This window comes from Astatotilapia calliptera, chromosome 19 (genome assembly GCF_964374335.1).
Source record: "Astatotilapia calliptera chromosome 19, fAstCal68.1, whole genome shotgun sequence".
NCBI classification, from domain to species: Eukaryota; Metazoa; Chordata; class Actinopteri; order Cichliformes; family Cichlidae; genus Astatotilapia; species Astatotilapia calliptera.
In genome coordinates, this window is record NC_137440.1 from 3,952,515 (window position 1) to 3,979,468 (window position 26,954).

Genomic DNA, 26,954 nt, shown 5'->3' on the forward strand with positions numbered 1-26,954 from the left:
ACTAAGGTAAAAAGTTGCAGGAAAGCCACAGTTCTCCTTATTTGGCAAAGCTCCAGCTAACATTTCTTCTTCTGCAGCTTTCTGGGCATCTTATTTAAATGAAAATTAGCTTTTTTTGAAGCTATAGGCCAAAATTATGAATGAAATTGAAATGACAACGTAGTTTCAATTTAATGAGCGTAAAAGTTTGTACATTTCTACTTTCTTCTACAAGTCCTGTTGTAAAGTTACAGCAGTGCAAAATATGCCACTGACAAATGTATTCAGATTCTCATACAGAAATGAAATGTTAAGTGTTATGCTTGATCCTAATCTGCTGCCAACTCTGTTTACATTGCTAGCTTAATAGCTGACACAACACAGAAAAAAAAATCTGTTTATCACTGAGAATATTAAATCAGTAAAGTTAATTTCACTTCCGAAACATCATTTAATGTCAACACATAGACCCCTTGTTTGTTTACATTTGGATAAAATATAATGATTACAGAGTTTTTTTTTTTATCTTTATATCTGCAAATATGAACAAAGTACAAGGAAAGCAAGGACAGCTCGTTAAAAGAGGTTTTTGAAAAATATGTACAGTAAAGTATGACTGAACTAAAAGTCAAGGTTACAAAATCAGCACCGTATCACAAAAGATGTTGAGATTACATAACAGAAAGTGACGACGGTTGAAGACCTTTTAATGCTAAATGGATTCCAAGGACAATTCCAGGATGAGGGGCTACGTTTTGGCCATCAATGTTTTCTGTCTCTAAAATGCCCCCCTCCCCCCCAAAAAAAATCTCCCCACACTTCCAAACCCAGAAAAACAACACATGAGGCAGGATTAATCATTAGGCAACTACAAACAATATGTACAAAATCCTCAATCACCATAAGCATAAATGTATTTAAGATATACTGGGATACAATCAAAAGAGAGACAAGCTCTATGGAGAGACAAGCATTAAAAATGAACTGAAGCCTATTTGGTCAAATGTGTTATTGTAAAAGAAACATAGATAAAAACAAACAAACAACAACAATAATGCACCACTCTCATGACTCAGAATGTGTTTGCAAGGTTGTAATAACAGAGATACGATAGTAGCTTCACTTCAGGTAACTACAGCCTTCAAGAAGTGTTTTAATATTGAAGTCTAGCTTTTTCGAAAGGACAAAATTTCAATGTACCCAAACACCCGTCGCTGACAGCTTCAAGTCAGGACTGATCCACGGATGCTGCCGTCAAGATCAAACTATTTGTGAGGCGTTTAACAGCTTGGATCCTCAGCAGGAACCTTTGAGCTTGGAGCAGAGCGCCACAAGAAGGAAAGGGTTTGTGGTTCAATTCATATTCCGTGCTTGTTTAAGCAGTTAAGTAAATAGATAAAAGGATGGATATTTGCATCTAGATTTACATCTTCAAAAGAACATACAGAACATTCTTTCTTCTTATCAGCCAACTCCAAGAAGCCTATTGACAGGAATCGCCTAGTGCTTGTGAGTTTGCACTCTTCCGAGCTTGTGAAGGCATGCTGCGCTAGCATTCTACTAAAGAATATTATACATATGTCAGAAAAAAGAAGAGTATTACGTAACACTGTCGGTCCTCTAGGTATACAACACCAGCTAACTCAGTATAAATGATATAGAAAACACTAAGGTCTACACATTAATACCGTGTCATGGTATCTGTAAACAATACCACTCAACCAGCTACGATACTGAAAGTTTTTCTTGCTGAAGCAAATAGTGATTTCTTTAACAAAACATCAAAAAACCTTGTTCATTATGTTTTAAATGCGTACATTGCCCAAATTTCTCTCTGTCAATCACAAAGAAACCCCTTGGAAAAAAACAAAAAAACAATCAGAGTTTATCTTCAAACACAGATCCCAAACCAGACCAGAGCCAACCCCACCTACTTCTTTAACCATCTGAGGGGAGAAGGTGCACATGGTGGCTGATGGCCTGCTCCATGGAGCTTTTAAAAGCCTGGTAGGAGGAAGTGACGGGTAGGAGGAGGTGTTTGGACTCAGGCTCACTCTGAGGGAAGAGTCCCTCATCCCTCCAGTCCACACCTCTCCCTTCTTTGAATCCTAATGGGGAGGGTGTGAGAGGATGGAGGAAGGAGATGGAGGGAGAAGAGACGGCACTGACAGCTTGTTGCTTGGCACTTCCTGTGGCAAAGCGAAGGAGGTCCTGAAGGGAGATGGAGCTCCTTCCAACTGAGGAAAAACAGAAAGGGAGTATAAACATTTTAGAGCATAAATATTATCATCATCATTTCTGTGGGACACTTTGGGAAAACGTATCAACACATAAAACAGAGAGTTAGAAAAGGACCCACTACCACTTTTATCCATCCTAATGCAATATTTTTTATTTATAATAATAAAAAATAGGATTAACATTTCACCTTCACACTCAAGCAGGAAGTGCCTCCAGAAGGTGACAACGGGCGTCTCTCGTTTCAATTTTTCCTCCTGCTCAGAGAAGTTGATGGTGAAGAGCTGACCAATCTTCTGAGCTGTGAGATGATCACCAGCTTCGCAGAAAACTCCACAGAAGACAGATGGGAAGAGCTGAACCTGATCATAGTACAATGTAATTAGAGTTTTTAGCTTCACTTTTCTTCATTTCAACTTCTGAATACTTTATCTTGATGTTTAATAACATTAATTGCTGCTTTTTATATTAATCAGTCCAGTTTAAGTCACTTAGTCTTTGTTTTCCCATCAAATATTCCCATTTGTGTTAACAGGGTTACAAACAGCTCTGAGACATTTTTGAACTGATTTAGAAAAGGGTAAATTTCTTTTCAAACTTCAGTCACCTGATCAAAGACACCCAAAGTCTGTAGACCTTCCCGAAACCTGAGGATGAAAATAAGCAAAGTAAACACTGAAAATACAAGAAAGATCAAGGAAAACAGGAGAGTTATCACCACAATCATTACAATGGAAAAAGCATATCTTAAAAAATACAAAATAAGACACCTAAAGAAGATCAGCAGGTGCTGTTATAAGGAAGTGTTGTTTAATTTGGTTTCTTTTACTATTAGGACTACAATTAGTAACTAGGATGCACCAATCCAGGCTTTTCCCGTTCTAATATGCTACGATGTCTTGGTTTTATGCATCTGCTGATACCAAGTACTGATCTCATAACTGTGTTAAATTAATAACTGGATTTTCCACTGTGAGGATGAGACTAGTAATCTTTGTGTGTACGGCAACATCAGTTTCCACTTAAGCATTGCTTCCCCAACTCATTTAGTATTTATTCATAAAATAACAAATGACTAAGATCAATAACACTCAGGACCTTCTTGCCTGTGAGTAAAAGTGCGAACTATTGCACCACCATCTGCCCAGAGTTTTATGTAACAAAGTTTAATATATAAATGGAAAATAATATTTGTGTGTTACTGTAGAGATGGATGGATTAGGATTCTCCTTAATGAGAGTAGGTCTGATTGAGGTCACATTCAAAGAATAGGTTTAATTACATTTAATGACTTAAAGCAGTACACCTCTGATGACCATAGTGGTAATATTTTTGTAAATTAGAAAAGGAGAATTATATTTTGACAAGCTTTTGTTGTTTTCTTTGTTTTCTTTATTTATATTCAGTGATGGAGTTTTAGCTGTCCATAAAGAAAACCGGGGTCATTTTATACTCTGCGTCTTATATTCAGAACAACGGTCTAAATAACATAAGCACCAGTTCAAGCCACAGCAGCCCTTTCTCCTCTAGGATAAAGCACACGGGGTCCTGGCATGCTTACGCTGACTTTGCTGGAGAATTACCTTCACTTTTCTTACACGGGAGCGATTAAACATCACACGGGCCATGCACTAGGGTGCTGCTATAACTATTTAAGACTGATTTCATACACATTTATGGGCACCTCTATTAGGTGACATTCAGAAAAGATCAGGACTGCAGTGCATGCAGGAAAACAGCCATCTACTGTACTTCCATGTTTATTTATCTTACCTCTGCAGTGGCAGCTGCATCCTGGTGATTATGGTGAAGCTCACCAAATCCTCCACCAGAGCCTCTCTCTCCTTCAGGCTGCTGATTGGTCGATTACAGCCAGCTAGTTCCAGGTACTCCCAGCTGACTGCCATGACTTCTTTTAGCTCTTCTAAAGACTCTGCCTCTGTGATCTGAAATGATTCGATCTCTATTTTAAAACTACCTATAATTTTATTTTATACGTTTTTAGCCACTGTGCCTTCCATGAAAGTTTGTCTTGTTCTTACCTTGGTGACCTGGTGGGTGAAGTGTGTGTCAGGGGTCATATGTGTGACATTGAGGGGACGGTTGGCTGGGTAGTTGAATAGACACTGATAGAGAGCACGCGAGAAGAAGCCAACAGGTGGACCACCATGGACCAGAGAGAGGGCCAGCAGGCAGCCGACATCAAAATAAAGGTCCTCACGCAGAGCTGAATAACATACACAGTCAGTGTCTTTGTTCAAATTTTTCATTTACATACAACTGCATAATGGCTTTATAACACAAAAATAAGCTTTGGAAGTACCCTCTGAGTCCAGCGCCAAGTTTTTGGATCCATCTGGGCCCTCGAACACTACACACTCCTGTATCTGCTGCATCAGCAGCTTCAGGAAGTACTCCTTGGCTGTGTCACTGTCCCAGAGGTTGTTGGGAAGGGGAGTCTGATCTATGTCTTTGAACCTGGACAAATAACATCCCACAGTAAAGAAGACAAATAGCAAAAAGTCTAAACAACAAGCACAACTCAGGAAAGCTTTTCGCCACTGACCTGACAGACAGGGTTTGTGTGGGGTCAAAATCAGCCCTCCTGACTAAGTCGAGACCAGCTGACAGAGCCTGGTCCCCGATCACCTCCACCTGGACACTTGGGGGATGAAGCTGAGGGACCAAAGACTGCAGGAGCTCTTCAGGCGATCCAGATCTTTCGGGTAAAGATGGTCTAAGAGACAGAGAGTGACAATTAAGAACAAATCCTGCATCCTCGATGAGGTACTGGCAGGTTAACTTGTACCTTTTACAGCTGATGGAGGAGTGAACTGAAGGCCTGTGGCGTTTGGACAGCAGACTTCTCCTCGGACCTCCCTGAGGAGACCTAACAAGGGAGGCTGGAGAACAAGGTAACACGGTTCAGAGTGTTTAGTCATCTCTCCATCAATTTATAAAGCAAAGAGGAGGCAGAGCTGAGTGACATGTTGTCTCAGACGTTGTCAAATATGAAAAAAAATGGAAAAGGTAGGATTAGCCAGTGTTTTACAAACATGGAACCAGCCATCATTAACCACCCATACCTTTCCCATCTGTCGCTTGTGTGCAGTCAGTGCAGGCCCAGTCTTTAGTGTCCAACTTTAGTCCCGAACATTTCCTGTGAGTCCCTCTAGAGCCACACAGTCGGCAGCGGATCACCTCAAACCATCTGAGAAACACAAAAACAGAATTATAAAGTGATTCCCATAATATTTCCTAATCTCTAGATGACGAAAGCCAGAGAAATATCACTAATGATTATGCTTCACACAGCTGAGGAAACTAAGATCTGCTCCGCTGAGACAACAGCACTGAATTTTTTTATTCCACTCATTTTATTGCTACACTTTGCCAGTCTTGATGCCTAACATAATGTAAAGCACAGCATTAGCACACAAACAGCTGCCCCTGTGCTAATGTGGTTCTGTTGTTTAAAGGATTTTAAGGTTTTTTTTTAACAGTAACTAATGTCTTTATTTGATAAACAGCAGTTATAAATATAGATCCTTAGACGCAACTTTACTTCTTGACTATTTTTCCTGTTGGCTCTAAACAATTTTACAACATTTTTAATGTTCTATAAGAAATAACGTATGACCTTAAAACAAATACTTTTTTGTACTTAGTTTTTATTCTTTTCTTGTTTCTTAATCTCAGACTGTTAAACACCACTTAAAGGAGCAAATCTGAAACTGTCTCCAATAAGTCTGAACATTAATTGAATGGAAAAACTATTGAAATCTGATGGATTTAAATAGTTTCTCCACTTATGTACTGATATTAACCTTAAGAAACTCTGCTAACTTAAGAGTCTGTATTTCTTTAATTCAAATAGGCCAAACTTTATTAATGTAATAACGCTTGCTGAACAGTGACATTCATAGACACCTCACCCTCATCTACCGGAACTTCAACACTATACAGTCCATTATATACAGTCCATTACATACAGTCCATTCATATTGCTATTCCTTTTGCACATTATTCAAACTGCTGACCGCTGTATATTTGACATATATGTATAAACACGCACGCACACACACACACACAGACACACACACACACACACAGACACACACACACACACACACACACACACACACACACACACACACATATATATGCATATATATTTGGAATACATATTAGTAATGTGCATACATTACTAATATACAGAAAATGTTGTTTTTACAAGCATCCTTAGATACGAAAGATACAAATCTGTAAACTAATGAAAGAAAAATATAAATGCCATACCCGCTCTTGGCAGAGTGCGTACAACCATTGTTGCAGAGGCAGGTGAGAGCGTCACAGCGTTTGTAAACCTCCAACAGTTCTGCATATGCATTTGCCTCCAACTCCCACGAGGCATCTCTGCAGGAAGCCCAGACAAAGGGTTCAGGTGGGGGGGCAAAAAACAAAAACAAACCAAAGCAAATAACAGTTTTTCCTGGACAAACAAGTGCTGAAACGCTGCAGATATAATTTAAGGTTACCTCTCTGGGATGTATATTCCCATTCTGAGCATTTCCTCCTGGAAGTTTTCCTTGTTGTTACACAGGGTACATCTAAAGAAGAACAGGCCTGCACTGTGGGCCTGACGCTAACACACAGACACACGCCAATAAAAATACACAGAAATACAAAAAGTTACACATGCATTGTACTTTTTATATACAGTGGTCCCTTGCTATAACGCGGTTCACCTTTCGGGGGCTTGCTGTTTCGCAGATTTTTTTTGAGCAATTTTCCATACAGCGCATTGTGTTCTGCATCCTGATTGGCTGTAGAACATTGTCAATCAATCTTGTGCAGTGTCTCCTGTACAGTACAGAATGCATTCAGCTTGTCAAATTTACACGTCGACGAAACATTTTACACTGTCCAAGGCAGCCGCGGGTGCCTTTGGTTTCATTCTATAATACTGGACTTATTTTTCTACGAAGGTTTGAACTTTGAGAGTGTTTAAACAAAAGATACAAGTATGAAAATGTTCATGCCTGTCTGAGAAAAATGTATAAAGCGTGTAGTGAGGGATTTTACAGCCTTAAAACATCTATAATAATTGTAAAAAATTAAGTTTGCTACTTCGTGGATTTCACATTTTTGGAATGTAACTCCCACAATAAACAAGGGACCACTGTAATATGGAGTGTAAAAAATGAATTTAATCTTCTCAAACTGAATGGACACAGTTTGGTGGTAGAACTGCAGATAATCAATTCAGCAGAGTCCAGTATGCAGGACAGCCATATAAACCATTAAAAAAAAATGCAGGACCACATATTCAGGGAATATTTCAAAACATTCAGCTCCCATGAAAGCAAAGTCGAGCTGCATTTCCTGTAAACCTTTCTAAATAGTACTAAATAGCCAACCCAACATATAAAATCAGGGCTCTCTGCACACTCATGGTACCTGCACACAGTCTCTGTGGAACCAGCTGGTATGGCAGGATGGACACTTGAGGATGGAGTAAGACAAAACGGGATCAATAGAGTCCAGACAGATGGAGCAGGATCGAGGCAGACTGATGTCTAACCCAGTACACAGAGACTGGGAGGGACTATGATCTGGACAGTAAGATCTGGACACACAGACAGAGGGGCAGTTACTATCTTTTATATTTACAGTATTATAGTTTAGCAGTTTTATGCAGCTGCAGCTTGGAAGAGTTTTGCAATTTCTCTGCAATTTGGTGCATATACTTTTTAAAAGGAACCAACACTATTGAAGCTGAACTTTGACAGCATTTTACAGCAGTTTATTTAAGTTTTAAGAATTTAAGTTTTAAATTCTATGATAGTTTGGACATTTTTGTAATTCAGTTTTCAGTAGAATTAGATTCTTTTTGTGGCAGAAACAGTTTTTTATGGGTTCACAAAGAAGAGGTACATCTACTTCTTAATTTTTTCTTTACAGATACATCACTCCCAAAGTACTTGGTGATAAATGAATAACAGTTTCACCTGCCTCTCTGACAGACTCCACTCTTAAATCACATCTGTGGATCTGCTGCAGCAACAGAGTAAGGATTACCACTTCTAGATGCAGACTGAGATGGTGTAGCTGGAGTAGGTCTAACCATAGAACTGATGAGGCAACAAAGTAATAGGCCAAGAAAATAAATGGTGTGTTCTCCAAAGAAAGATCCACGATGTACTATCAGCTTCAAAGAAATAATAGCACAGGAGGAGACCCACCGAGAGCTGAAACTAAGCAATACTGGAAGAACATTTTGGAGAAAGAGCCAAGTGCCTGGTGGAACTCAGAGCAGACCATAGCTTTCTAGAACAAGAGCCAGTCAACAGCCAGTCAAAGACAGACATCCAACAATGAGTCTCTGGAATGAAGAGCTGTACACCATGAAGACCTGACACGAGCCATGCCTACTGGCTGAAGAAGCTAAATGCACTCCATGACCACCTTGCAACAAAAATAAATGGGCTGCTAACAGCAAATACTCATTCATCCAGCCTCTCCACATCATGACAAGATGAGTAGGCACTGGAAATAACACCAGAAGACATTCCCAGTGTGGTCAAATGGTTTCATAGAGGCGAGGTGATTCGAACTAAAGGGATGGAGCCACCAGAAGTCAGACTAAAAGATATACTGGACAACCAAAGTACCTAGGTGTCCCACAGGGTGAAGGAAAAATGATAAAGATGCCTGAATGTCAACAAGTCAAATACCTTCAGAAGGTAAGACAGGTGCTCCATCATTGAGGCTCTGTGAGCAATGGAAAGAGGAAGGGCAGAGATTAGTGAGTGTCAGACCCACAATCTAAGAAGATGACCCCCGAAGATGAGCTGAGATCAGTAATCAGGAGCATTAAATGGCCTAAATGACCTGTATTTATATAGCGCTTTACTAGTCCCTATGGACCCCAAAGCGCTTTACATTTCCAGTCATCCACCCATTCACACACACATTCACACACTGGTGATGGCAAGCTACATTGTAGCCACAGCCACCCTGGGGCGCACTGACAGAGGCGAGGCTGCCGGACACTGGCGCCACCGGGCCCTCTGACCACCACCATTAGCAGCTATAACCCCAAAACTGGAAGAGTGGCTCCTGCAGATTCCCAGCACAACATCAGATGATTCTGTCCAGAAGAGAGCAGTCCTACAAAAAGCTAAGTTACTGCCCAGAACCCTATATGTACCTTAGCACACAAAGTAACTTGCTTTTGGTCAGTTGTTTCTTTGCTGTAACAATGTTTGTTGGCAATAAATTTTATACCACTGGAAAGTCTGTTTATTTTCTCTTAAATGTTGCCACATTTGTAAGCAAAATGCATTTGTGGATTAAGCAGTAGAGATGAGAATGTGGGTTGCATCCATGACAAATCTTAGTATGTTGCCCTAGTACGTTTGTCATACTAGGGCGACATAGAAAGAAACTAACACCCATGCATGTAAAGCCTGTGTGTGGCAAACACTGAAAAATCAGCTTGTGTATATCTTTTATGACTACCGTTTGGCCACAGCAGGAGTATTTCATGTTAGCAAACAGTGCTTTATGCCTTTAACCAACCTACAAATACAATTAAAGAATTTAATGTGTTGTCAGCACTCACGGGAAGAGTCCAGTGAACTGGGAGACAAACATTTGCTTCCTCCCACAGGGGAAGTGAACCATCTTCCTACAGCTCCTGACATTACAGCCGACACATGCTCCCTTCTTCTTACAGCCAAAACATGTCTGAGACACATATACAGCACACAAGGAAACAGTAAATACAAACAGGCCCGCACACTTCAATCACAAATCACACCTAGAGGATTTGCTGTTGACCAAATGTAGAAGGGTGTTGGGATCTTATTTGTTGTATTTGCTCTACAGTATCTCACAAAAGTGAGCACACCCCTCACTTTTTAAGAAATATTTTATTATAATTTTTCAAGGGACAACACTGAAGATATGACACTTTGATATAATATAACAGTATAAATTTGATGTCTAAACTGCTGGCAACAAAGACGAGTACGCCCTTAAATGAAAATGTCCAAATTGTGTCCAACGTGTCAATATTTTTTGTGGCCACCATTTTTTTCCCCTGTGCCGGCAGCCCCAAACCGTGACATTCCCACCACCATGCTTGACTGTAGGCAAGACACATCTGTCTTTGTGCTCCTCACCCGGTTGCCACCACACATGCTTAATATCATCTGAACCAAATAAGTTCATCTTGGTCTCATCACACCACAGGACGTAATTCCAGTAGTCCATGTCTTTAGTCTGCTTGTCTTTAGCAAACTGTTTGTGGGCTTTCTTGTGCCATGCAGACCCATTGTATGCAGTGTGAGGGGTGTACTCACTTTTGTGAGATACTGTAGAGCTCTTAATATATGCAAGGTAATAATATTGAACTGCTCACCAGTCGAGCTGACCGGCGGGCCTCCTGTTTGATGTCCTCCACCAGGAAACCGAAGATGCCTTCGTCTTCCTCTCCTCGCTGATAAACTCCACAAGATGTTAGCTGAGACAAACACATGCTTACAATATTATTAAGACACACTCTTAACAAACAGACCCTTTTAAAGCATTTTTAATCTAAGAAAATACATCATTGTCACTTTATTTGTGGGACAGAAAAATACAAACCATGAGCCCTCTTGTTCTGTGGTGACTGTGCTCCCTCCTCTAATATTTACCACCAAATAAATTCACTTAAATCATAATGAGGTCATAGAATAAATCATTTCCTTCTTTGTTTGCTTGTTTTATTTATTTATTTTTATATTCGATTGATTGTGACTTGGTTTGTACAAGTCTTTCAGAAAGAATATTTTTAATGCTATAACTGTTGGTCAGGCACTTGTAAAGCAAGTCTCAATAAAATATGCTTGAAGGCTGAAAAATACATATTCCTGTGAAAACAGAAATACTTGCAGGCGTTGTCTTACCAAGCAGAAGTAGTGGACAGAGAGTTTATGTTCTTTGAGTGTGACTTTCTCCCCAAACATGGCTGGGTCATCATCACTGCACCTACACAAAGCACAGCCTGCAGATACACACAAAATATGCAAACCTTCATTCAACTAAAAAAGCTTTCTCAAGGCCCCAAAAGACATCATCATAAACACTCATTAAGGTTTTAACGTATGTAAGGAGAAATGTGAAGATATAGCTTTAGTTGCTGATTTTCTTTTTTTAACAGTAAGAGCACTATATCTAAAACCACAGCAACAACACAACAGAGCTGAAAAGTCAAGCCTAACACACAACACACAATGGCTGGAATTAGCAGTCAAAAGGTGGTTTAAATACACATTTGTCAACAAAAAAAACAGCAGCAGGAGATATTGACTTCCAACTGTGTGTGAAAGTCACTCACACTCCTCCTGGACACTGTTTGTGTGTGTCTCCTGCGACCTCCTTGCCTTTTTCTTCATGTTTGTGTGAATCAACCCTGCAGGAAAATGAAAGACCACATTTACTGAGCTTTTACAAACACTGTCATCACAACATGCTCACTACACAACGCAGTGGGTTATTGAACAAATGCTTCCAACCTGACCATATTTGACTTCCCTGAAAAGAATTCCAGGTTGACGATAAACTCCTAAGCTTTCCCATTTTTACTAGTTTTTTCATAAAAATGATTTGGAATGAATCTAGAGACATATTCTAGCCCCAAATACCTGTCACTGTACGGTCATTAAACTGAAAGTGAAGCTAAAGTTCAACATAAAATTTAGAGCTCAAATTTGTTTAAGCTCTAAGAGTAAGGCCTGCACCACTTGCACATATGCAGATATTTCAAGCAAAGTCATTATGATATTACAAAAATTACATTATATAACAAGAACAATTTGACTCATCACAAAATATATTTTTTTAATTAAACAAATAAGAGTAGAAAGTTAAAAGAAAACTCCCCCTCAGCGTAAACTTTAACAATAAAATACATTTAGAATGTCTGAGGATTGAAGAGACAACACTATTTATTTTAACGTAATGTATCCTTTAGCATTCATGGTGCCTTTACGGATGTAATAGCTTAAAAAACAAACAAGCCTCCTTTCAGGTGCTTTTGTGCTCTTTCTTTGTTACCTGGGAGGACATGCCTACAGTTGCTCCTACATTTCCAAAAAATATGTCACGTTTTTATTAGTCAGGCAAAAGGACTGTTTTATCCATTTCACTTCAGCAACCATCCTGGTGTCAACTCCAGGCAATTATTTAGGCAGAAACAATGCTCTTAAATTATTTAGGCAGCCTTTCAGATTAATCTGCATTTTTCATTTTTTATTCAGCCTGTTTGAAGCTTCTTTTTTTTTTTTTTAAATACATATGGTTAAAATACTAATTGAATTGAACAAGCGTATATTTTTTAGCAAAAATAATATTTTCTTTTGATTTTATTTACATTTTACAAAGAGGTCTCACTTTATTAGAAACAAAGTTGTATACCGGAAGTCACTGACGGCCTCTCATAAGGTTAATCGAGCCTGAAAGTCTTACAGTGATGTCTCGTTTTGTTTTGTTACACACACACACACACCGAAAAAAAAACAAAAACACATAATAATATCAGCTAAATAAAAATAAAAAACAACAACAATAAAAAAGTAATCTTTATGCCTGGAAAGATTCTTCTTTTGATATTTCCTTAACTACAACTAATATTAGTATTTAACTATAAAAGCATTCAAATTATTTTCTGTGGCAGCTCTAAAAGCTTCCGTTGTGCTAAGATCGACAGCTCTCTCTGTTAGACCTACAGTCGACCAAATGTTCCTAACATGATGCCTAACATTGCGTTATAGCTACTCCATTATACTCCTATCTGTAAACATTTAGTCGGAAAAATACATTAAGTGCAAGAAGGAAAATAGGAGTTTGAACACGTTCAGCTGAGACGCTGACATCAAAGAAAGGCTCGGTTTCAAACGCAACCTAAACACTACAAAATGTTTCTCCGGTGACCTACTTTACATTCAGGGGCGAAGAGTGTTAGTTTGCGTCCATTTTCCTGTCGTTTTTTGAAGGCTTACTCCCAATGCTTTTGTTTATTTCCGACTAACACCGTCGAGTTTTTAAATTTCCCTCTTTCAAAACAAAAGAACCTTATTTCCGCTTCCGCCTCTTCTTCGTTTGCTTTAGAGGATTTTTCGCACTAGGTTCTCATTTGCCTACATGCGCGCCCCCTGATGGTTGGTGTTGATAATGCTCTCAATAATATTAAATATCTCAACAGATGGTGAAAAACTAAGATATGTGGAGGAAATAAATCCTGATTAAAAACAGTGTCTCCATAATATATACACAAACTACATTTTTAAGGTAGGTAAAGTTTTCAGAATTTTATTAAAATGAAACTTTGGTAATCATGATACACACTTGGTATTTCAAAATTAACATGAGTTAAAGGTTATGACTTTGACACAGGATCTCATTATTTGGACTTTTGAATAACAACAACAACAACAATAATAATAATAATAATATGGTTCTTAGCAGGCCTTAAAATTAGGTAAATGCAGCCTCAGATGAACTACAAAACATGACATAATACACAGTGTTATTATTTATTAATAAACACTAAGCAAATATGCAGAAACAGTTTGTGAAAAAGCAAGTAAGTTAATAAGATTCAGTAACTTAAGGAACCACCTCTGCCAGTAATAAGTCACTTGAAGGTTGAAGATTTTTTGTCCAATTTTCTCCCACATCACTTGTGGGGGAATTTTAGTCAACTTTTCTTTAAAAAAATGTTGCTTCAATTCATTGATGTTTACAGATATTCCTTTATGAATAGCTCTCTTAATAACTCACTACAGTATTTCAGTCTGGTTGATGTCTGGACTTTCACTGGCTGCAACACCGTGATATTTTTTTCTTTTTAGATTTGCTACTGTGCTTGGTCTAACTTTGCTACTGCATGATCCACTGAAAGGAAAGGTGTACACCCTTTTAAACTATACAATACCAGGAGCATCCAAAAAATAAATATCTCTAAAATGACAATTTCTGTTTTGGCCCTTGGCTATTTTAACTTCCAGCAATTTAATCCTTATAGAACACATATGCTGCGGTGGTTTTTCAATAATAGTGGGTGCTACAGGACAACATCTCCCTATAACAACAGCTCTATTTTCACATTATCATTCAAAAACTGTATTTACACAGTTTATCTTTGTTTATTACCATTATTATTAATAGTAGTAATAGTAGAAGTAATTTATGATCTGAAACATTTAAATGCGACAAATATTTTTAAAAAACTAACAAATCAAGAAGCAGGCAAATATTTTTTCATGGCACTATTTAACATATATTGTTGCACTTGTCTCACTTTCTTCGCTGTCCTAAGTTACTTTCCACCACTAAAGGACAGTTTAGTGGTGGAAAGTAACTTAGTATATTTACTTGATTACTGTCCTTTGAGTTTTTTTACTTCACAATAGTTTGATTGAAGTAACCGTATGTTGGCTTTTGCTACTTATCATTATACTTCTACTAATATATGTTACTGCATTATTACAGATTAAGCTTAAATTCATTAGAACCATCTCCTGTTGCTTTACTAAAGGAATAGAAACATTAATGAATCAGTATTATGATCTAATCGCTACTCTCATTTATATAAGTCTGCATAATGAGCACTTTTAGTTCAAGTTAAACCTTCCGTACTATTCCATCCGTGGCTTAATTAGGCTACAGTTAGTTTTTACTTACTTTCATGTCATACATCTGTATGAGGGCCTAAAAAACTATCCATGTGTTTAATGTCTGCACCGGATTTGTTTGTGAGCAAATATTCAGTTTTGCCGCTAGATGTGGCGAAAGCACTCCCGTGCTGTTGCTGAGCCTCCCGTGGTACCCTGTCAGAACATTCTTGAAACGTCCCCGTATGTGCGTTGTGTGTGTGTGTGAGAGAGAGTCTGTGTCGTCACGGGGCGAAGGGCGGTGCCCCCAGGTAAGCACATCAGCACCCTCCACATCACAAACACACGCCCAGAGCAGCACACAGAGGAGGCACAGTACTGAGAGTAGCCGAGACTCCCTGGAGCCAGACACACACTTCCCTCCGCTCAGGCTAAGGACGGAGCTCACAGAGAAGGAGGCAAAAACAGCCGCAATATTTGGAAACATCGAAACAAGGAAGTTGGATACAGAACACAGCGGGAAGCATGTTCAGCTGGGTCAAACAGGAGCAGGGTGGCAGCAACAAAGAAGGAGAGATGTACCAGACCGTTACGGAGGGACTGCAGACTCTTTACACCAAGAAGCTGCTGCCGCTGGAAGAGACCTATCTCTTCCATGACTTCCACTCCCCGGCCCTAGAGCCTGCTGACTTCCAGAGTAAACCCATGGTACTGCTGGTCGGCCAGTACTCCACTGGGAAAACCACCTTCATCAGGTACTGACCTACAACTGACTAGTGTTCTTGTCTGTGAAGAGGCTGGAAGGGCCGGAAATTGTACTAGATGTAGGGGGAAAAGCCCACCTCTATTTTTGTTGCATCACTTGAATGTTATTTGTTGGGACCTCGTGTCATATCTCGTTAAAATATCACAGTTGAAGACGCGTTTGATTTCATCTCAACTCGAAATATAATTGAAAGACAAACTCCGTGGGGATCCCAAATTTGTGCCGAAGTGACTTTTACTATCCTTTCTTTCTATACTGTGAAAAATATGTGGCATGCTATTGAAAACAACACATCTTAAGGCTCATGGGCATTGGGAGTGAGCTGTGGCATTATGAATGACAGGAAGCACACAAGTTAAATTCACAGCCGTGACTTATGCAAACAGAGTGAGATTTCAACACTACCGTGCCTTCATCAGAGTCAGAGTGGACAAACACACAAGGAAAACACAGCCAACCCTTTGAATCTATTAGATAATGAATCGAAGTTTAAATTATTCTGTTCCACTATTTCAGAAACAGAGAAAAAAAATGACATGACCACCTCAGTTAAGTGCGATAGGCCAAAGTAAACATAATTGCTATGTAAGTGGGGTGACATCATATCAGGAACAGAACCAAAAATACAGTCTGCTTTTAAAGGTCATCAGGGTACAAAAATAATCACCAAACAAACCAAAAACCACATATAAGCATGTGTCATGGGCAAAACCTGCAGGAAACATGACAAGTCACCTTTTCATGTGCTATGTCACTGTGTTCAAAGTGAAAAGTCAATATTTCTGTCAGTGGTGCCATGAACTGCACTGCACTGCTGCTAGGAGATGATGGCATTTTTGGATTATCCCTTACCTCTCACTGGTAAAATGAAACAAACAGCAAGAGAAAAAAAAGTGTGCCTCTAAAAGATTTTAGGGAAGGGGAGAAACTAAGTCACCCTTAGAATTCAATTTCAAAATTAGATTTTGATTTTTTTTTTAAACCCTGAAACGATCTGAAATTTGATTTAAAGGTTCATGCAGCTGAGTAGGTAAATACAGGTAATTACACTGCCATCATGTTTATGTTTTGACACTATGTGTGAATTCTATAACCTGCAATCATGGAATAAGGTAAAAGTTAACTGGAACAGTTCAGGATCCCTGTCAGTTTAGGTTCATCCTTCAATATTGGACTCAATAAATAATTTAGCTGCAAAAGAAATAATATGTAAGGGCCAGATTAAAAGTCTGTAGTTCTTTTCTTTATGGGCAAACTGACAGTAGAATTGTCCTGTTGCATAAACCTTAATAATACATTTTCAGTTTTCTGGTTAAACTTCCAGATGATTAGGTGTGAATAAAAAGGCAGCTTGGAGACCACGTGCTGATGGAGTGATTTTTATTACACTGGAAGGACTTCATGTGAAATTATGTCAATTTAAAGCCCTTCCATGTTCATGAAAAAGGCATGAACATGTATCATAGCAAATTGTAACATGTCAAACAAGTGAATGCAGTCTCAGAGTAAATTCTGGTCACATAAAATCCAATCCAACTAGCAGGTCTATAGTTACAGGTTTAAAAAACATTTAAAAAATGTCTTTACTAAAAGAAGACTACAGTGAGCGCAATTAATATTTATTTTCAGTTAAAGATGCAGGTCAACATTATCAGTGGAGTTTTCACTTCATACAAAGTTTTAATGGCTTTTGGAATTAAACCAAACTTCCTTCTGTGTGTCTTACCTGCTGCACCCCTGATAGCACTAGCTTAAACTAGCCATAGAGGGCCTTATGTGTGAGCTTGCTTTTAATCTTACCATGCCATTAATAAGAGTAGTTTAGTATTGAGCTGTGTGGGGACAATATTCCTTAAAAAAGCTCAGGAACCTGTTCTCTCTGTATGACCCAAGCTTTGCTGAGAATCAGAAACAGTTTCCAAAAGTAGCAGAGTCTCATTTTCCCATAATAGAAATGAATGTTGCAATTACCAAATAGATTGGCCAATTTTCCAAAGGAATTTTGCATTACTTCTTCTCTTTAGGGTTTTGACATATTTAATCTTAATGAGTTAATCACTAAGGTTGTAACAGTCTAACCACCTCTCGGATAAGCTGTTAGATTAGTTTCCATGAATTTGCAGCCGGGCTTCCTGCAGAAGAATTGAAAGTCCAACATGCACCTGCAGATTTTGTCACTGAAGGTCTCATGTGTGAATTTGTCTGAGCCTTTTTCAGAACGTCATTGATGTAATGTAAACAAATAAGGCACATTCATAACTCTGAATAAGTAAGGAGTGAATGATGAGTGAAAACAGTTGTTTTGGCAACAAGGCAGACCAGCAGATTTGACCTGCAATCCCTTCAAGTCTTACACAAGCTGCAGAGAAACTATGGCAGTTAGTAATGTGTGTGTGTGTGTGTCTGTGGGGTAGGGGGTGGTGAGGGCACAACCGAAGCTCCACCTTGCGCCGGAATGCTCTGAATCATGGGAACATGTTGCCAGTAAATTGCCGAGTCAACATATTTTCTTCTTCTTCTTGTCTCACAAGGGTGAACTGAAACCCTGGCGTAAGCTGTGGCCCAGTGGGCGGCTCGATAGACACGAACAGGTCTTAGTGCATTCTGTTTGGACAGTAGTAGTAATCTGACCAAACCTGCATCTATGTTAATTGATGATAACTATTAGCATATTTTCTATAATGTATAATCCCACTAAAACTCACAATTTCCTAACTGAACACAAATGACCAAACAGTGTAACTGTTACACAGCTATAAGGAAATGCTTGGAGAAATGGGAAGATTATGGGTGGAAGCTCCAAAATCTCTGCATGAATGACAGAAGTAATTATTTCATAGGAAACTAAAGCCTAACAAAATAAGATTATAAACATCTCCAGGTGTCTTTGTGTGAAGAGTTGGGAATGCATTAATATCCATGAATGTTCAACCACTGCTGTAATATATTTGTCCACCTGTCCTTACAAATTAGTGAAGCAGCAGGCAACAATTACTTTTAGCCAAAATATGTCAGCGGTGTGCTAACGTTGGTCCTCGGCATTTTACCTGCCAAGTTTGAAGAACACTGTATGAGCGGTTGTCAAGAAAGGAGAAGAAAAGATATTTCTCACATTTTTCATAAGTTGCACAAAGATAAAAATGCACATAAACAACTACAATCAGAGTGGATCTTCCACAATTTTTCAAACTGCAGCTAGAGGTGGAAATTCTTGTGGATCAGCAGCTGAATGAAAACATGAGGGAAGATTATGACTAAACTGTAAGGCCACGTGACATGTAACATTAAAGGGGCTGTCGTTTCTGACATTTCAGTATAGGGGCATGCACGGTAGTTTTCCATCCTTGGGTCTTGCACACTCTTTGAAGTGTGCACTGTCCACAAAGACAGGAGATGACGAGAAAGAGCCATCTTCCCTCTCTTCCTTCCTTTCTCACTTTTCTTTTATAAGGAAAAGCAAGTGGAAAAGTAGACAAGGTCAGTGTTGAGATGAAAGGAAAGGAAAAAGATTTATTTTCAAAGTCTGTGCAAACACAGCTGTTCCATTACAGAGATCAGAGCCCTGTGTGACTGAACCTCAGAAACTGGCCAATGGCCTGCTTTTGTGACAATAGATCTGGGATTTCCCTTGGCATCAAATTAAAAGTCAAACTGCTGTTTAAGTAATTAAGAATAGCTTTAACGATCAACTTAGCCCTTTTAGTCTCTTTTTTTTAAAGACTAAAAAGGTTAAAATGTGCTGTTTCAGAATCATAAATGTGTGATTATCTATTTCTTGTCTGTAACAAACCTGATCATAAACTGAATATTTTTCTTCTTAAACACCCAGTCAGTGATAATGGGTGAACAGTTTTGGGACAAATTTACATAGTGGTATTGATGTCTGACCGATGTGAAGCTGATTTTCAATAGTTCATAATTAAATGTATCAAACATTGGGTTTCTCCCTGTTAGCCAGTAAACTCTGGCTTATTAATTAACCCAAGACCTAACAGTTTGAAAGCCTGACTATTAGCCTTGGAAAAGTCAAAAAACAGTTTTAGTTGTTACGTTGTTTGTTTTAGCACTTAGTTTCTATCTGATTTCATAGACTTTTCATATGATTTTGTGCTTACAAAGTAATTATTGTAGGTGATTTTAACATGCAGATGTTGAAAATGACAGTCTCATTAGATTCAAGTGGCTGATGAGGTTTAGAAGTATCACTATTATTTTCTACCATGTGCAAACGCAATGCAGAGCAGCTACCTAAACTTTACTCCCACAGAGGTAAATTATTTGATTATTGTGTTACGTCATCACTATATATGACCCTGGATTCTGTGGTTTCTTAAAAAGGAAGGCAACAAGTAAGACATGCTTGACTCCCTGCTATAACTCACAAATGTGCAGCTTAAAGCAGATAATCCATAAGCTGGAGAGGAAATGGCTTTGCACTCATTAAGAAGATCTTTGTTAGGCCTGAAAAAATAGTAAGATTTCCAAGCTTTACAGTTTTTGAAAAAATAGATTAACAATATATTTGTCATCGTTCAAGGAAAACAGTAACAATCCAGCTTTCTTCTCAGGACTGTAGCCCGAATGACACACAGTCAGAGCTCTGTTGGGCCAACCGTACTTTAACTTTAACTTTCACAAATAAAATGTTAACCATTAAAACAATTTTTTGTCATAGGGTAAACACAGATGTATCATTATATACAGCGACGTCAGTAGCTGCTGATATTTACTTAGACTCTTCTTTCTAGCAATCATTGAGTTCATGGCAAAAAAGTCTTTCTCTAAAACATCATTGTGTCTTTTGGTCTAAAGTCTTGTAGGAATGGGGTCTCCATTCCTACAAGACTGCTAAAAGAAGTCTCATTAATTATTAATGTTTTTATTTAAGGTTGTGGTAATAAACCATTACTTAAAACACCCTTATTTGAGCTGTCAGCTGTCTGAGCTAATTGTAGACTCATTTTTAACCTTTGTTTTATTTAAAAAAGTCTTGTGTTATGCAATCTTTTGGAAGGTGATATTATTGTGTGAACCACATGAGTTGTGTGTTCAACCACATAAAGTTTATGTTAGCCAACATATGCAGGATCTAACATGTGCATTCCATTCTCTTGCCCATGCTTTAGTTTCGGCCTGCACCACCCTAATCTTGCTCAATCCTGTTTTTTATTTTCAGTATAGTTACCTGTTGTATTTAAAAGCAAATTAAGCACTTTTTACATTATTACTCATTAAGAGCAGGATAATGTGCTGTGTTAATGTAACTGTTGTGACATAACATCCATAAAAGTCCAGGTCCCTTGTATCCTAATGTACTATCCAATTGTTAATTAACGATGGAACAACCTTTTTTCTGGGTCGAAGTTTTCAACTTTTTAATTCTTCCTTGTTTTTTAAGCCTCCAAAAACTTTTAGAGCCTTGATGTTTATAGATAAATACCTTTATTTTAATGTTTGAAAACTTAACAGAAACACCTCAGTGTACTCAATAAAACTTCAGAAAGTATTTCAGTTTGGACATTAGGCATGGTTTTGGCAAGGCACTGCTGACCCTAGTAGAATATTCTTATTGTAACACTGCTTTCTATTCACCCTTTTTTATGAAGCCTAAAACGGTGGGGGTACCCAGACTCTACTGAATGAAGGTGTCAAACAGAGCACGTCCAAGAAAAGTAAACCATTTGTGTGACTTGTGTATTTCATTTATTTTTCCATCTTATTGGACCTGTTTTTGGACCTGGATTTTCAACAATGATTTGACCGAGACATTCTAACAGATGTAGAACTTGATTGCAAATTTCTGGACTACACTAAAACAAAGTTTTTTTCGAACACTCTTATTGTTGTAAGTATAGTAAGATCCTGAAAGTCGTTAAAGTTGAACTACATATATTCTGTCTTTGGCTCAGGTATCTACTGGAACAAGATTTCCCTGGGATGCGGATCGGTCCTGAGCCAACCACTGATGGCTTTATAGCAGTGATGCATGGTGAAAATGAGGGGGTTGTCCCAGGCAATGCTCTAGTCGTCGACCCCAAGAAACCCTTCAGGAAACTCAACGCGTTTGGAAACTCCTTCCTCAACAGGTAAAGGCATGCGCACATTAAAGAAGGAAAAACACAGCTTAAACAACCCTCAGTGTCCATCTAGATATGTTTATAAACCTGGAATTCAAAGAGGGTTTTAATATTTGATGTACAGTATTTTATGAGAAAATCGGGTTCCCTCAGATATAATTTTTATTTACCCCTCAGAGATCCAAGTCATTAAGGGCGGCAACCCAAACCTTAACCCTACCCTAAGACTAGGCCAGAACAGAACTATTATGTCAAGATGTGAATAGTTTTTTATGTGTGTTTTGTTGTTTTCAAACTGTTTAAGCAAAACACCAACTATATATTCTGATTGCCTAGGGTTAGATTTAGGTTTGGGGTCATGATAGAGTAGACCTCAGAGGATTAAAAATCTCCATTTTTGGTGTCAGACCACAGACTGCGCAATATTACCCCATAAAACCAAAACACAGTGTACAAAAAACAGACTTTCGACATCCTACCTTACTATAAAATGATAAAAATGTAAGTTTTTAAGAAAACAAAATAAAACGTCGATGCACCCTTGCTGGTAAAGACTAGCTAGTTGGATCGTTAGCCAAGGCCATTTTTTTGTTTCTTTTCAATTTTGAAATTCTGTTTTGGTTCTCTGTTTGAGTGAAATTTGTTACAATAATTAAAAGCAAAATTTAATCATGAGAAAATTATGATTTATTTATTAAAGAGAATATGATGGAGAAACCCTTGTTGGCGAGCGGTGCGGTAAGCCCTTTAGTTTAGTTGGTCACCAGGTTTGTTCATATTTCAGGAGGGATTTTGGACCACTCCTCTTCTTGGTCTGATGGAGACCAAAACAAAGAATCAAGCAAAGCCAATCAAATAAAATGTAACTCAGACTGACTGATCTATAATAGCAACACACAAATCGACCAGTGGATCAGTCCATATACTGAAGAGCTCTCAGGATGTTTGCCTGCTGATCTCCAGAACCATTAATCATTTTAATTGCTGGTCATTAGACTTAATTCCTTTTTTCATCATGCAGCTGAGGTCATCGATGAAATACAGTACAACTGAGAAAACTGGTGATTTCTCCTGATGGAGAGAGACTGAGGAGTATGGAACAACAGATCTATAGACTTCTTAGATGTGCTGTGATTTATTTGTTGCTTTTTCTGTATAGATTATATTCATGCAGACAGAATGCAGAGAGGTTGGATAAATAAGATGGGTGCAGACTGATGTGACATTAGAGACCCGGTCCTCAAAGAGATCAACAAGATCTTAGAGAATAATTCCATGTAATTGAGGGTTTGGTCTTATTTTCTGCCTTTGTAGATTGTTGTCACTTTGTTTCACTACTTTTCACACAGACAGACACACCCAAGAACCAAAGTAGCTAAATCCAGAAGAAACTTTTGAATAGGCTATTTATCATACTCATGGGATTACTTTACATATACTATTCCAATGACGTCAATGTGTAAGTCTGTACATATGTTTACAGCAGATAGCTCTCATTCACGTGTAATACACATTTTGAATATGGGCTTTTTTTTTTTCTTTCTTTTCTTTTTTTCGACGCTCTTATGACCTTGCTCCCACTTTGGCAAACACCACTCCATGAACACAAAGAAATGCTGGCACTTCCTCCCACTTCTGTCACTGCTTTCCTCAAAACATTTACAACGTGGGAAGTGACCTCTGTCCCCCCACACTGACATATAAACACTATTAGCTGTCAGATTCCAGAGTTTGTATCAGGCATTTAAATTTAGCTAAAGCCACTCCTGTTCAAAAGTATTTCCTCTGTCCAGAAATATGTCTAAGAGCAGGAGAGAGGAAGTGGACACAGTCCACCCTCCGAATGTCTGTTTGTAAATATACACCTGAAACATTCCTTAAGCTTGAAATCCCGTCTTGTCCCGTTGAGACCCTCCAAAATAAGTTATTGTTTCCAAGGGGAAGTGTGTGTGTGCGTCACCATGTGTCAATATGGTGGCTTTGTTTTTTCCCGCTGCCAGCCTGCTGCATCCCTGACAAGTCAAGGCAATTTATAGCTCCTGTAGCCTCTCGACTAAATTTAGGTGACAGGGAGATTAGAAGTACAGTGACCAGAACCTGGAACATAAGAGAGAACAATGATAACAACCAAGGTGTAATAATAAACTAGTAAAGCAAGTCTAGCAAGTCAAGCAAATCTACATGGTAATGTATAGCCTATAAAAGACGGATGCAACCAACGTAGCATCCCCCACTGGTTTCTGTATTTTGCAGGCTCAGCATTATGTTGTAGTTGCGAACGTAATGGTTCTTTTGGAGCCAAGAAACTGTATTTGCACGATAGTGTGCAGTCCAAAATTATCAGCTAATGCAAACAATCGTAGTTAGAAAGTGGGTGTATCCAAATGTCACAACTATAGACGAGGTCCAGATTATTGACTTAAATATATGCAGCTGCATCAAAGAGCAAACCGATATGCCACATTATCCACAGAAGTTTTTTTTCTTTATCATTTTTGACTCTTTTTGAACATTCTTTGACCTTTGACCCCACCTTTTGTTTTAACCCCAATCACGGTGACAGCAGCAACACCGTAACCTTTGCATCCTGCTGCATGTCACAGATAACCCACATCCCCCCTGAATTTTCACCCTGAGGAAATATTTCTTGTACACTGACAATGTGACTGTTTTTACACACTAGCTTAAACTACTTTTTGTAAAGTTCATCTTACTAGAGTTCTTCTTAGAGATTTGCTGTAGTACGATAACCTCAAGGGTAAAGTACGTGGTTGGGTGGATGGGGCTGTGGAAATGTTACTTTCTTGAACTATCTGACCAGCTGACAGTTCGTTAGCCTGAGATAAAAGTGTTGCTGCCTTGAAAACATGAATTCTCACTCAATTCTCACTGTTCAGGTTTATCTGCTCCCAGATGCCCAATCAGGTTCTTCAGAGCATCAGCATCATTGATACTCCTGGTATCCTGTCTGGAGAGAAACAACGAATCAGCAGGGGTAGGATATCTGTGTGTGTGTCTGTGTGTGTGTGTTGGCTGCCTAAAGGAGGCACCCTACTCTCAGTTTGTTGTGTTGTTGCATAATAGCCCTTGACATTCCTTCACTTCCTCATATTGTATTAAGTCAGTGAGCAGCTGACCTCCACAGTTTAATCTTAAGGCAGTTTGTCAATTAGTCTTCTGTTAAAGGAAAAGTCTTTTTTCCCCGTTTTTTTTCTTTGTTTTGACTAAGTCGAGTAAAAATGTATTAGCTTCATGCAACATGAATTTTCTTTTCTTTTCTAGACTGAACGATTAGTCAGTTTTTCTTAAAAAGATTTTGATAAATACTGGCCAGAGTTTTGCACAACCTCAAGACAAACAAGTCTAAATCTCCATCAAACGTTGAGGTCCAGTGTTTTAGAGTAAAATTCCTTTAGAACTTATGGATCTTACCTGCTGATCAATCCTCTAGACAGAGTAACTGCGCTAACATTTAACCTAAAAGGTTCTTGTGAAATACTGTATCTCTCTTTTCTGTCTCACTTCCTTTTTTGTCTCACAGTCTGTTTCCTCTAGTGAATCAGTGCTGCTGATGTGTGTTTATAAATGCAGATCTGAAACCAAAGACACTGATTCGTAGGAAATGAACCCACGGGAGCAGTTACACATCTGAAAAATCTTGACCTGACTCGATATATTTGGTGCCAGGGCTCAAGTGATTGTCAAAAAATATTTTAAGAAATTTCTATTTTTTTTCCTCATTAAAAATGTCTGTTTTCTGTCCTGAATGACAAAAATCATATTATCTATTGGAGAAAATGTGTGACAAGAACCACGTACCAATGACCCTAACAGTGGGAATTTAGTATTAGTTGTAATGGTTATAATTAGTTCAATTTGTTTTATAACCATGTCAAAAGTGCTTCGCAGGACCAAGCATAAAGCATATTCATACATTTTCTATATATCTCTTAAAGCTCTGTTTATTAAGTACTGACTGAGTAGGAGTTACCAGTAGTACTGTTTTCTGTTTTGGTTACTTCTAGTTTAGTTTCCCAGGACTAGGTTAGGGGAGAAACCTGAATCCAGGGGCCTGCCGCTGGTTATGGTCTTCTTCCTCTTTTGGTTGTTTTAGCCGGGGCTCCCATTTCTTTTTTTGCTATTTATTCTTTTGTGAGTAACTACACACCCTTTATTAAACGCTTGATAAATTACAACAACATTCTGTATTTATGGACGGTAACAGTAAACTGAATGCAAGGTTTGCACTTGTGTAACTGGGCGACTTTATATGCCAGAATTACTAACGTACTGCTTACCATGTATAATATAAAAATGTATTCCATAAGGTAACAATCTGTATTGATTTTAGTGCATGCTGTTGGGTCAAAAATGTGGGAAAATGTGGCTCCCACAGTTGTTTTTAAACCAGAACATAACATTATCTGAAGTTGGTACTGTAGTGGTCTAACCAGATAAAAAGAGCCACCTTTGTGAAACTGAAGACTCTGGTTTTGTGCTCAGCATACCTCACTAACCCATTACACTTTGTTATGGTTAATTCTGTCGGCTTTCACAACACAAAATCAAAATGAAAGAAAATGGAACAATGTGAATTTCCATTTAACTTCCTTATTTTTAGTTTCAGCAGCGTAAGCAGTCATATTTCAAAATGGACCAACATTGGTCTTCATCTTTTTAAACTGTAAGAAACTGTGTTAACCCCATGTCTTATCGTCTATCTGATACTTTGTTCTTCAACACTCTGGCTTTATTTAGTCTTCTCACAGACCATATGCCTAATCCTGTCTTCACCTGTTTTCATCTCTTTTCTCATGCTCTGTGGATTAAAGGGATGCTATCTACACTTGCCAACAACATCTAACAAAATCTCCTTTGACAGCCAGCCTTTAGATAAATGTTGGTGAAGTTGGCATCAAAAATGACACTCCTTGCTGGAATCAATCAACCCTCAATGAACAGATTAAAAAGATTCAGTGTGGCATACAACGGCTTGTAATATCAAACACCTCGTGATGTGAAGACATTCCACCAGCTGATCTAAACATGTTCACTGGGGAGCTCGATATATGATAATGTATTCATTCATTTAAAAAATAAAAAGCAAATCAAATGTGCTGCATTATTCACTACAGGGAAAAAGAAACAAGTACCCAAACCCAACACTGGTCACTGGTACACTGCCAAATAATGGCTAACATGTACAGTCTATGGGAACAATGATATAAC

At 38.4% G+C, this 26,954-nt stretch overlaps 2 protein-coding genes across 2 annotated transcripts in view; one reads left to right on the top strand and one right to left on the bottom strand.

Annotated features, from left to right (window-relative positions):
- Positions 1-1,057: 1,057 nt before the first annotated feature.
- g2e3 (G2/M-phase specific E3 ubiquitin protein ligase) lies at positions 1,058-13,370 on the bottom strand. The gene is made up of 17 exons (XM_026193446.2): positions 13,205-13,370; positions 11,606-11,680; positions 11,175-11,272; positions 10,646-10,747; positions 9,845-9,969; positions 7,678-7,846; positions 6,756-6,862; positions 6,517-6,633; positions 5,304-5,428; positions 5,027-5,120; positions 4,784-4,954; positions 4,541-4,695; positions 4,260-4,444; positions 3,991-4,163; positions 2,825-2,864; positions 2,408-2,579; positions 1,058-2,216 (listed from the first exon to the last, which is right to left on the bottom strand). The coding sequence occupies exons 2-17, from the start codon at positions 11,661-11,663 to the stop codon at positions 1,918-1,920; spliced, it is 2,190 nt and encodes a 729-aa protein (XP_026049231.1). The 5' UTR covers positions 11,664-11,680; positions 13,205-13,370; the 3' UTR covers positions 1,058-1,917.
- Positions 13,371-15,125: 1,755 nt separating this feature from the next.
- Positions 15,126-26,954, top strand: part of ehd4 (EH-domain containing 4) — a 35,178-nt gene continuing 23,349 nt past the window's right edge. Inside the window, exons 1-3 of the mRNA XM_026192012.2 lie at positions 15,126-15,637; positions 21,558-21,734; positions 24,623-24,720. Coding sequence (XP_026047797.2) covers positions 15,408-15,637; positions 21,558-21,734; positions 24,623-24,720 — 505 coding nt within the window. The 5' untranslated portion in view covers positions 15,126-15,407. The remainder of the gene's footprint in view (positions 15,638-21,557; positions 21,735-24,622; positions 24,721-26,954) is intronic.

Coding starts and splice junctions, on each gene's coding strand:
- g2e3 (XM_026193446.2), bottom strand. CDS start 11,663: ATGAAGAAAAAGGCAAGGAGGTCGCAGGAGACACACACAAACAGTGTC. Junction 10,748..11,174: donor CTGTCCACTACTTCTGCTTG/GTAAGACAACGC, acceptor TGTTTGTCTCAG/CTAACATCTTGTGGAGTTTA. Junction 5,429..6,516: donor ACGCACTCTGCCAAGAGCGG/GTATGGCATTTA, acceptor TGTGTTTCTCAG/ATGGTTTGAGGTGATCCGCT.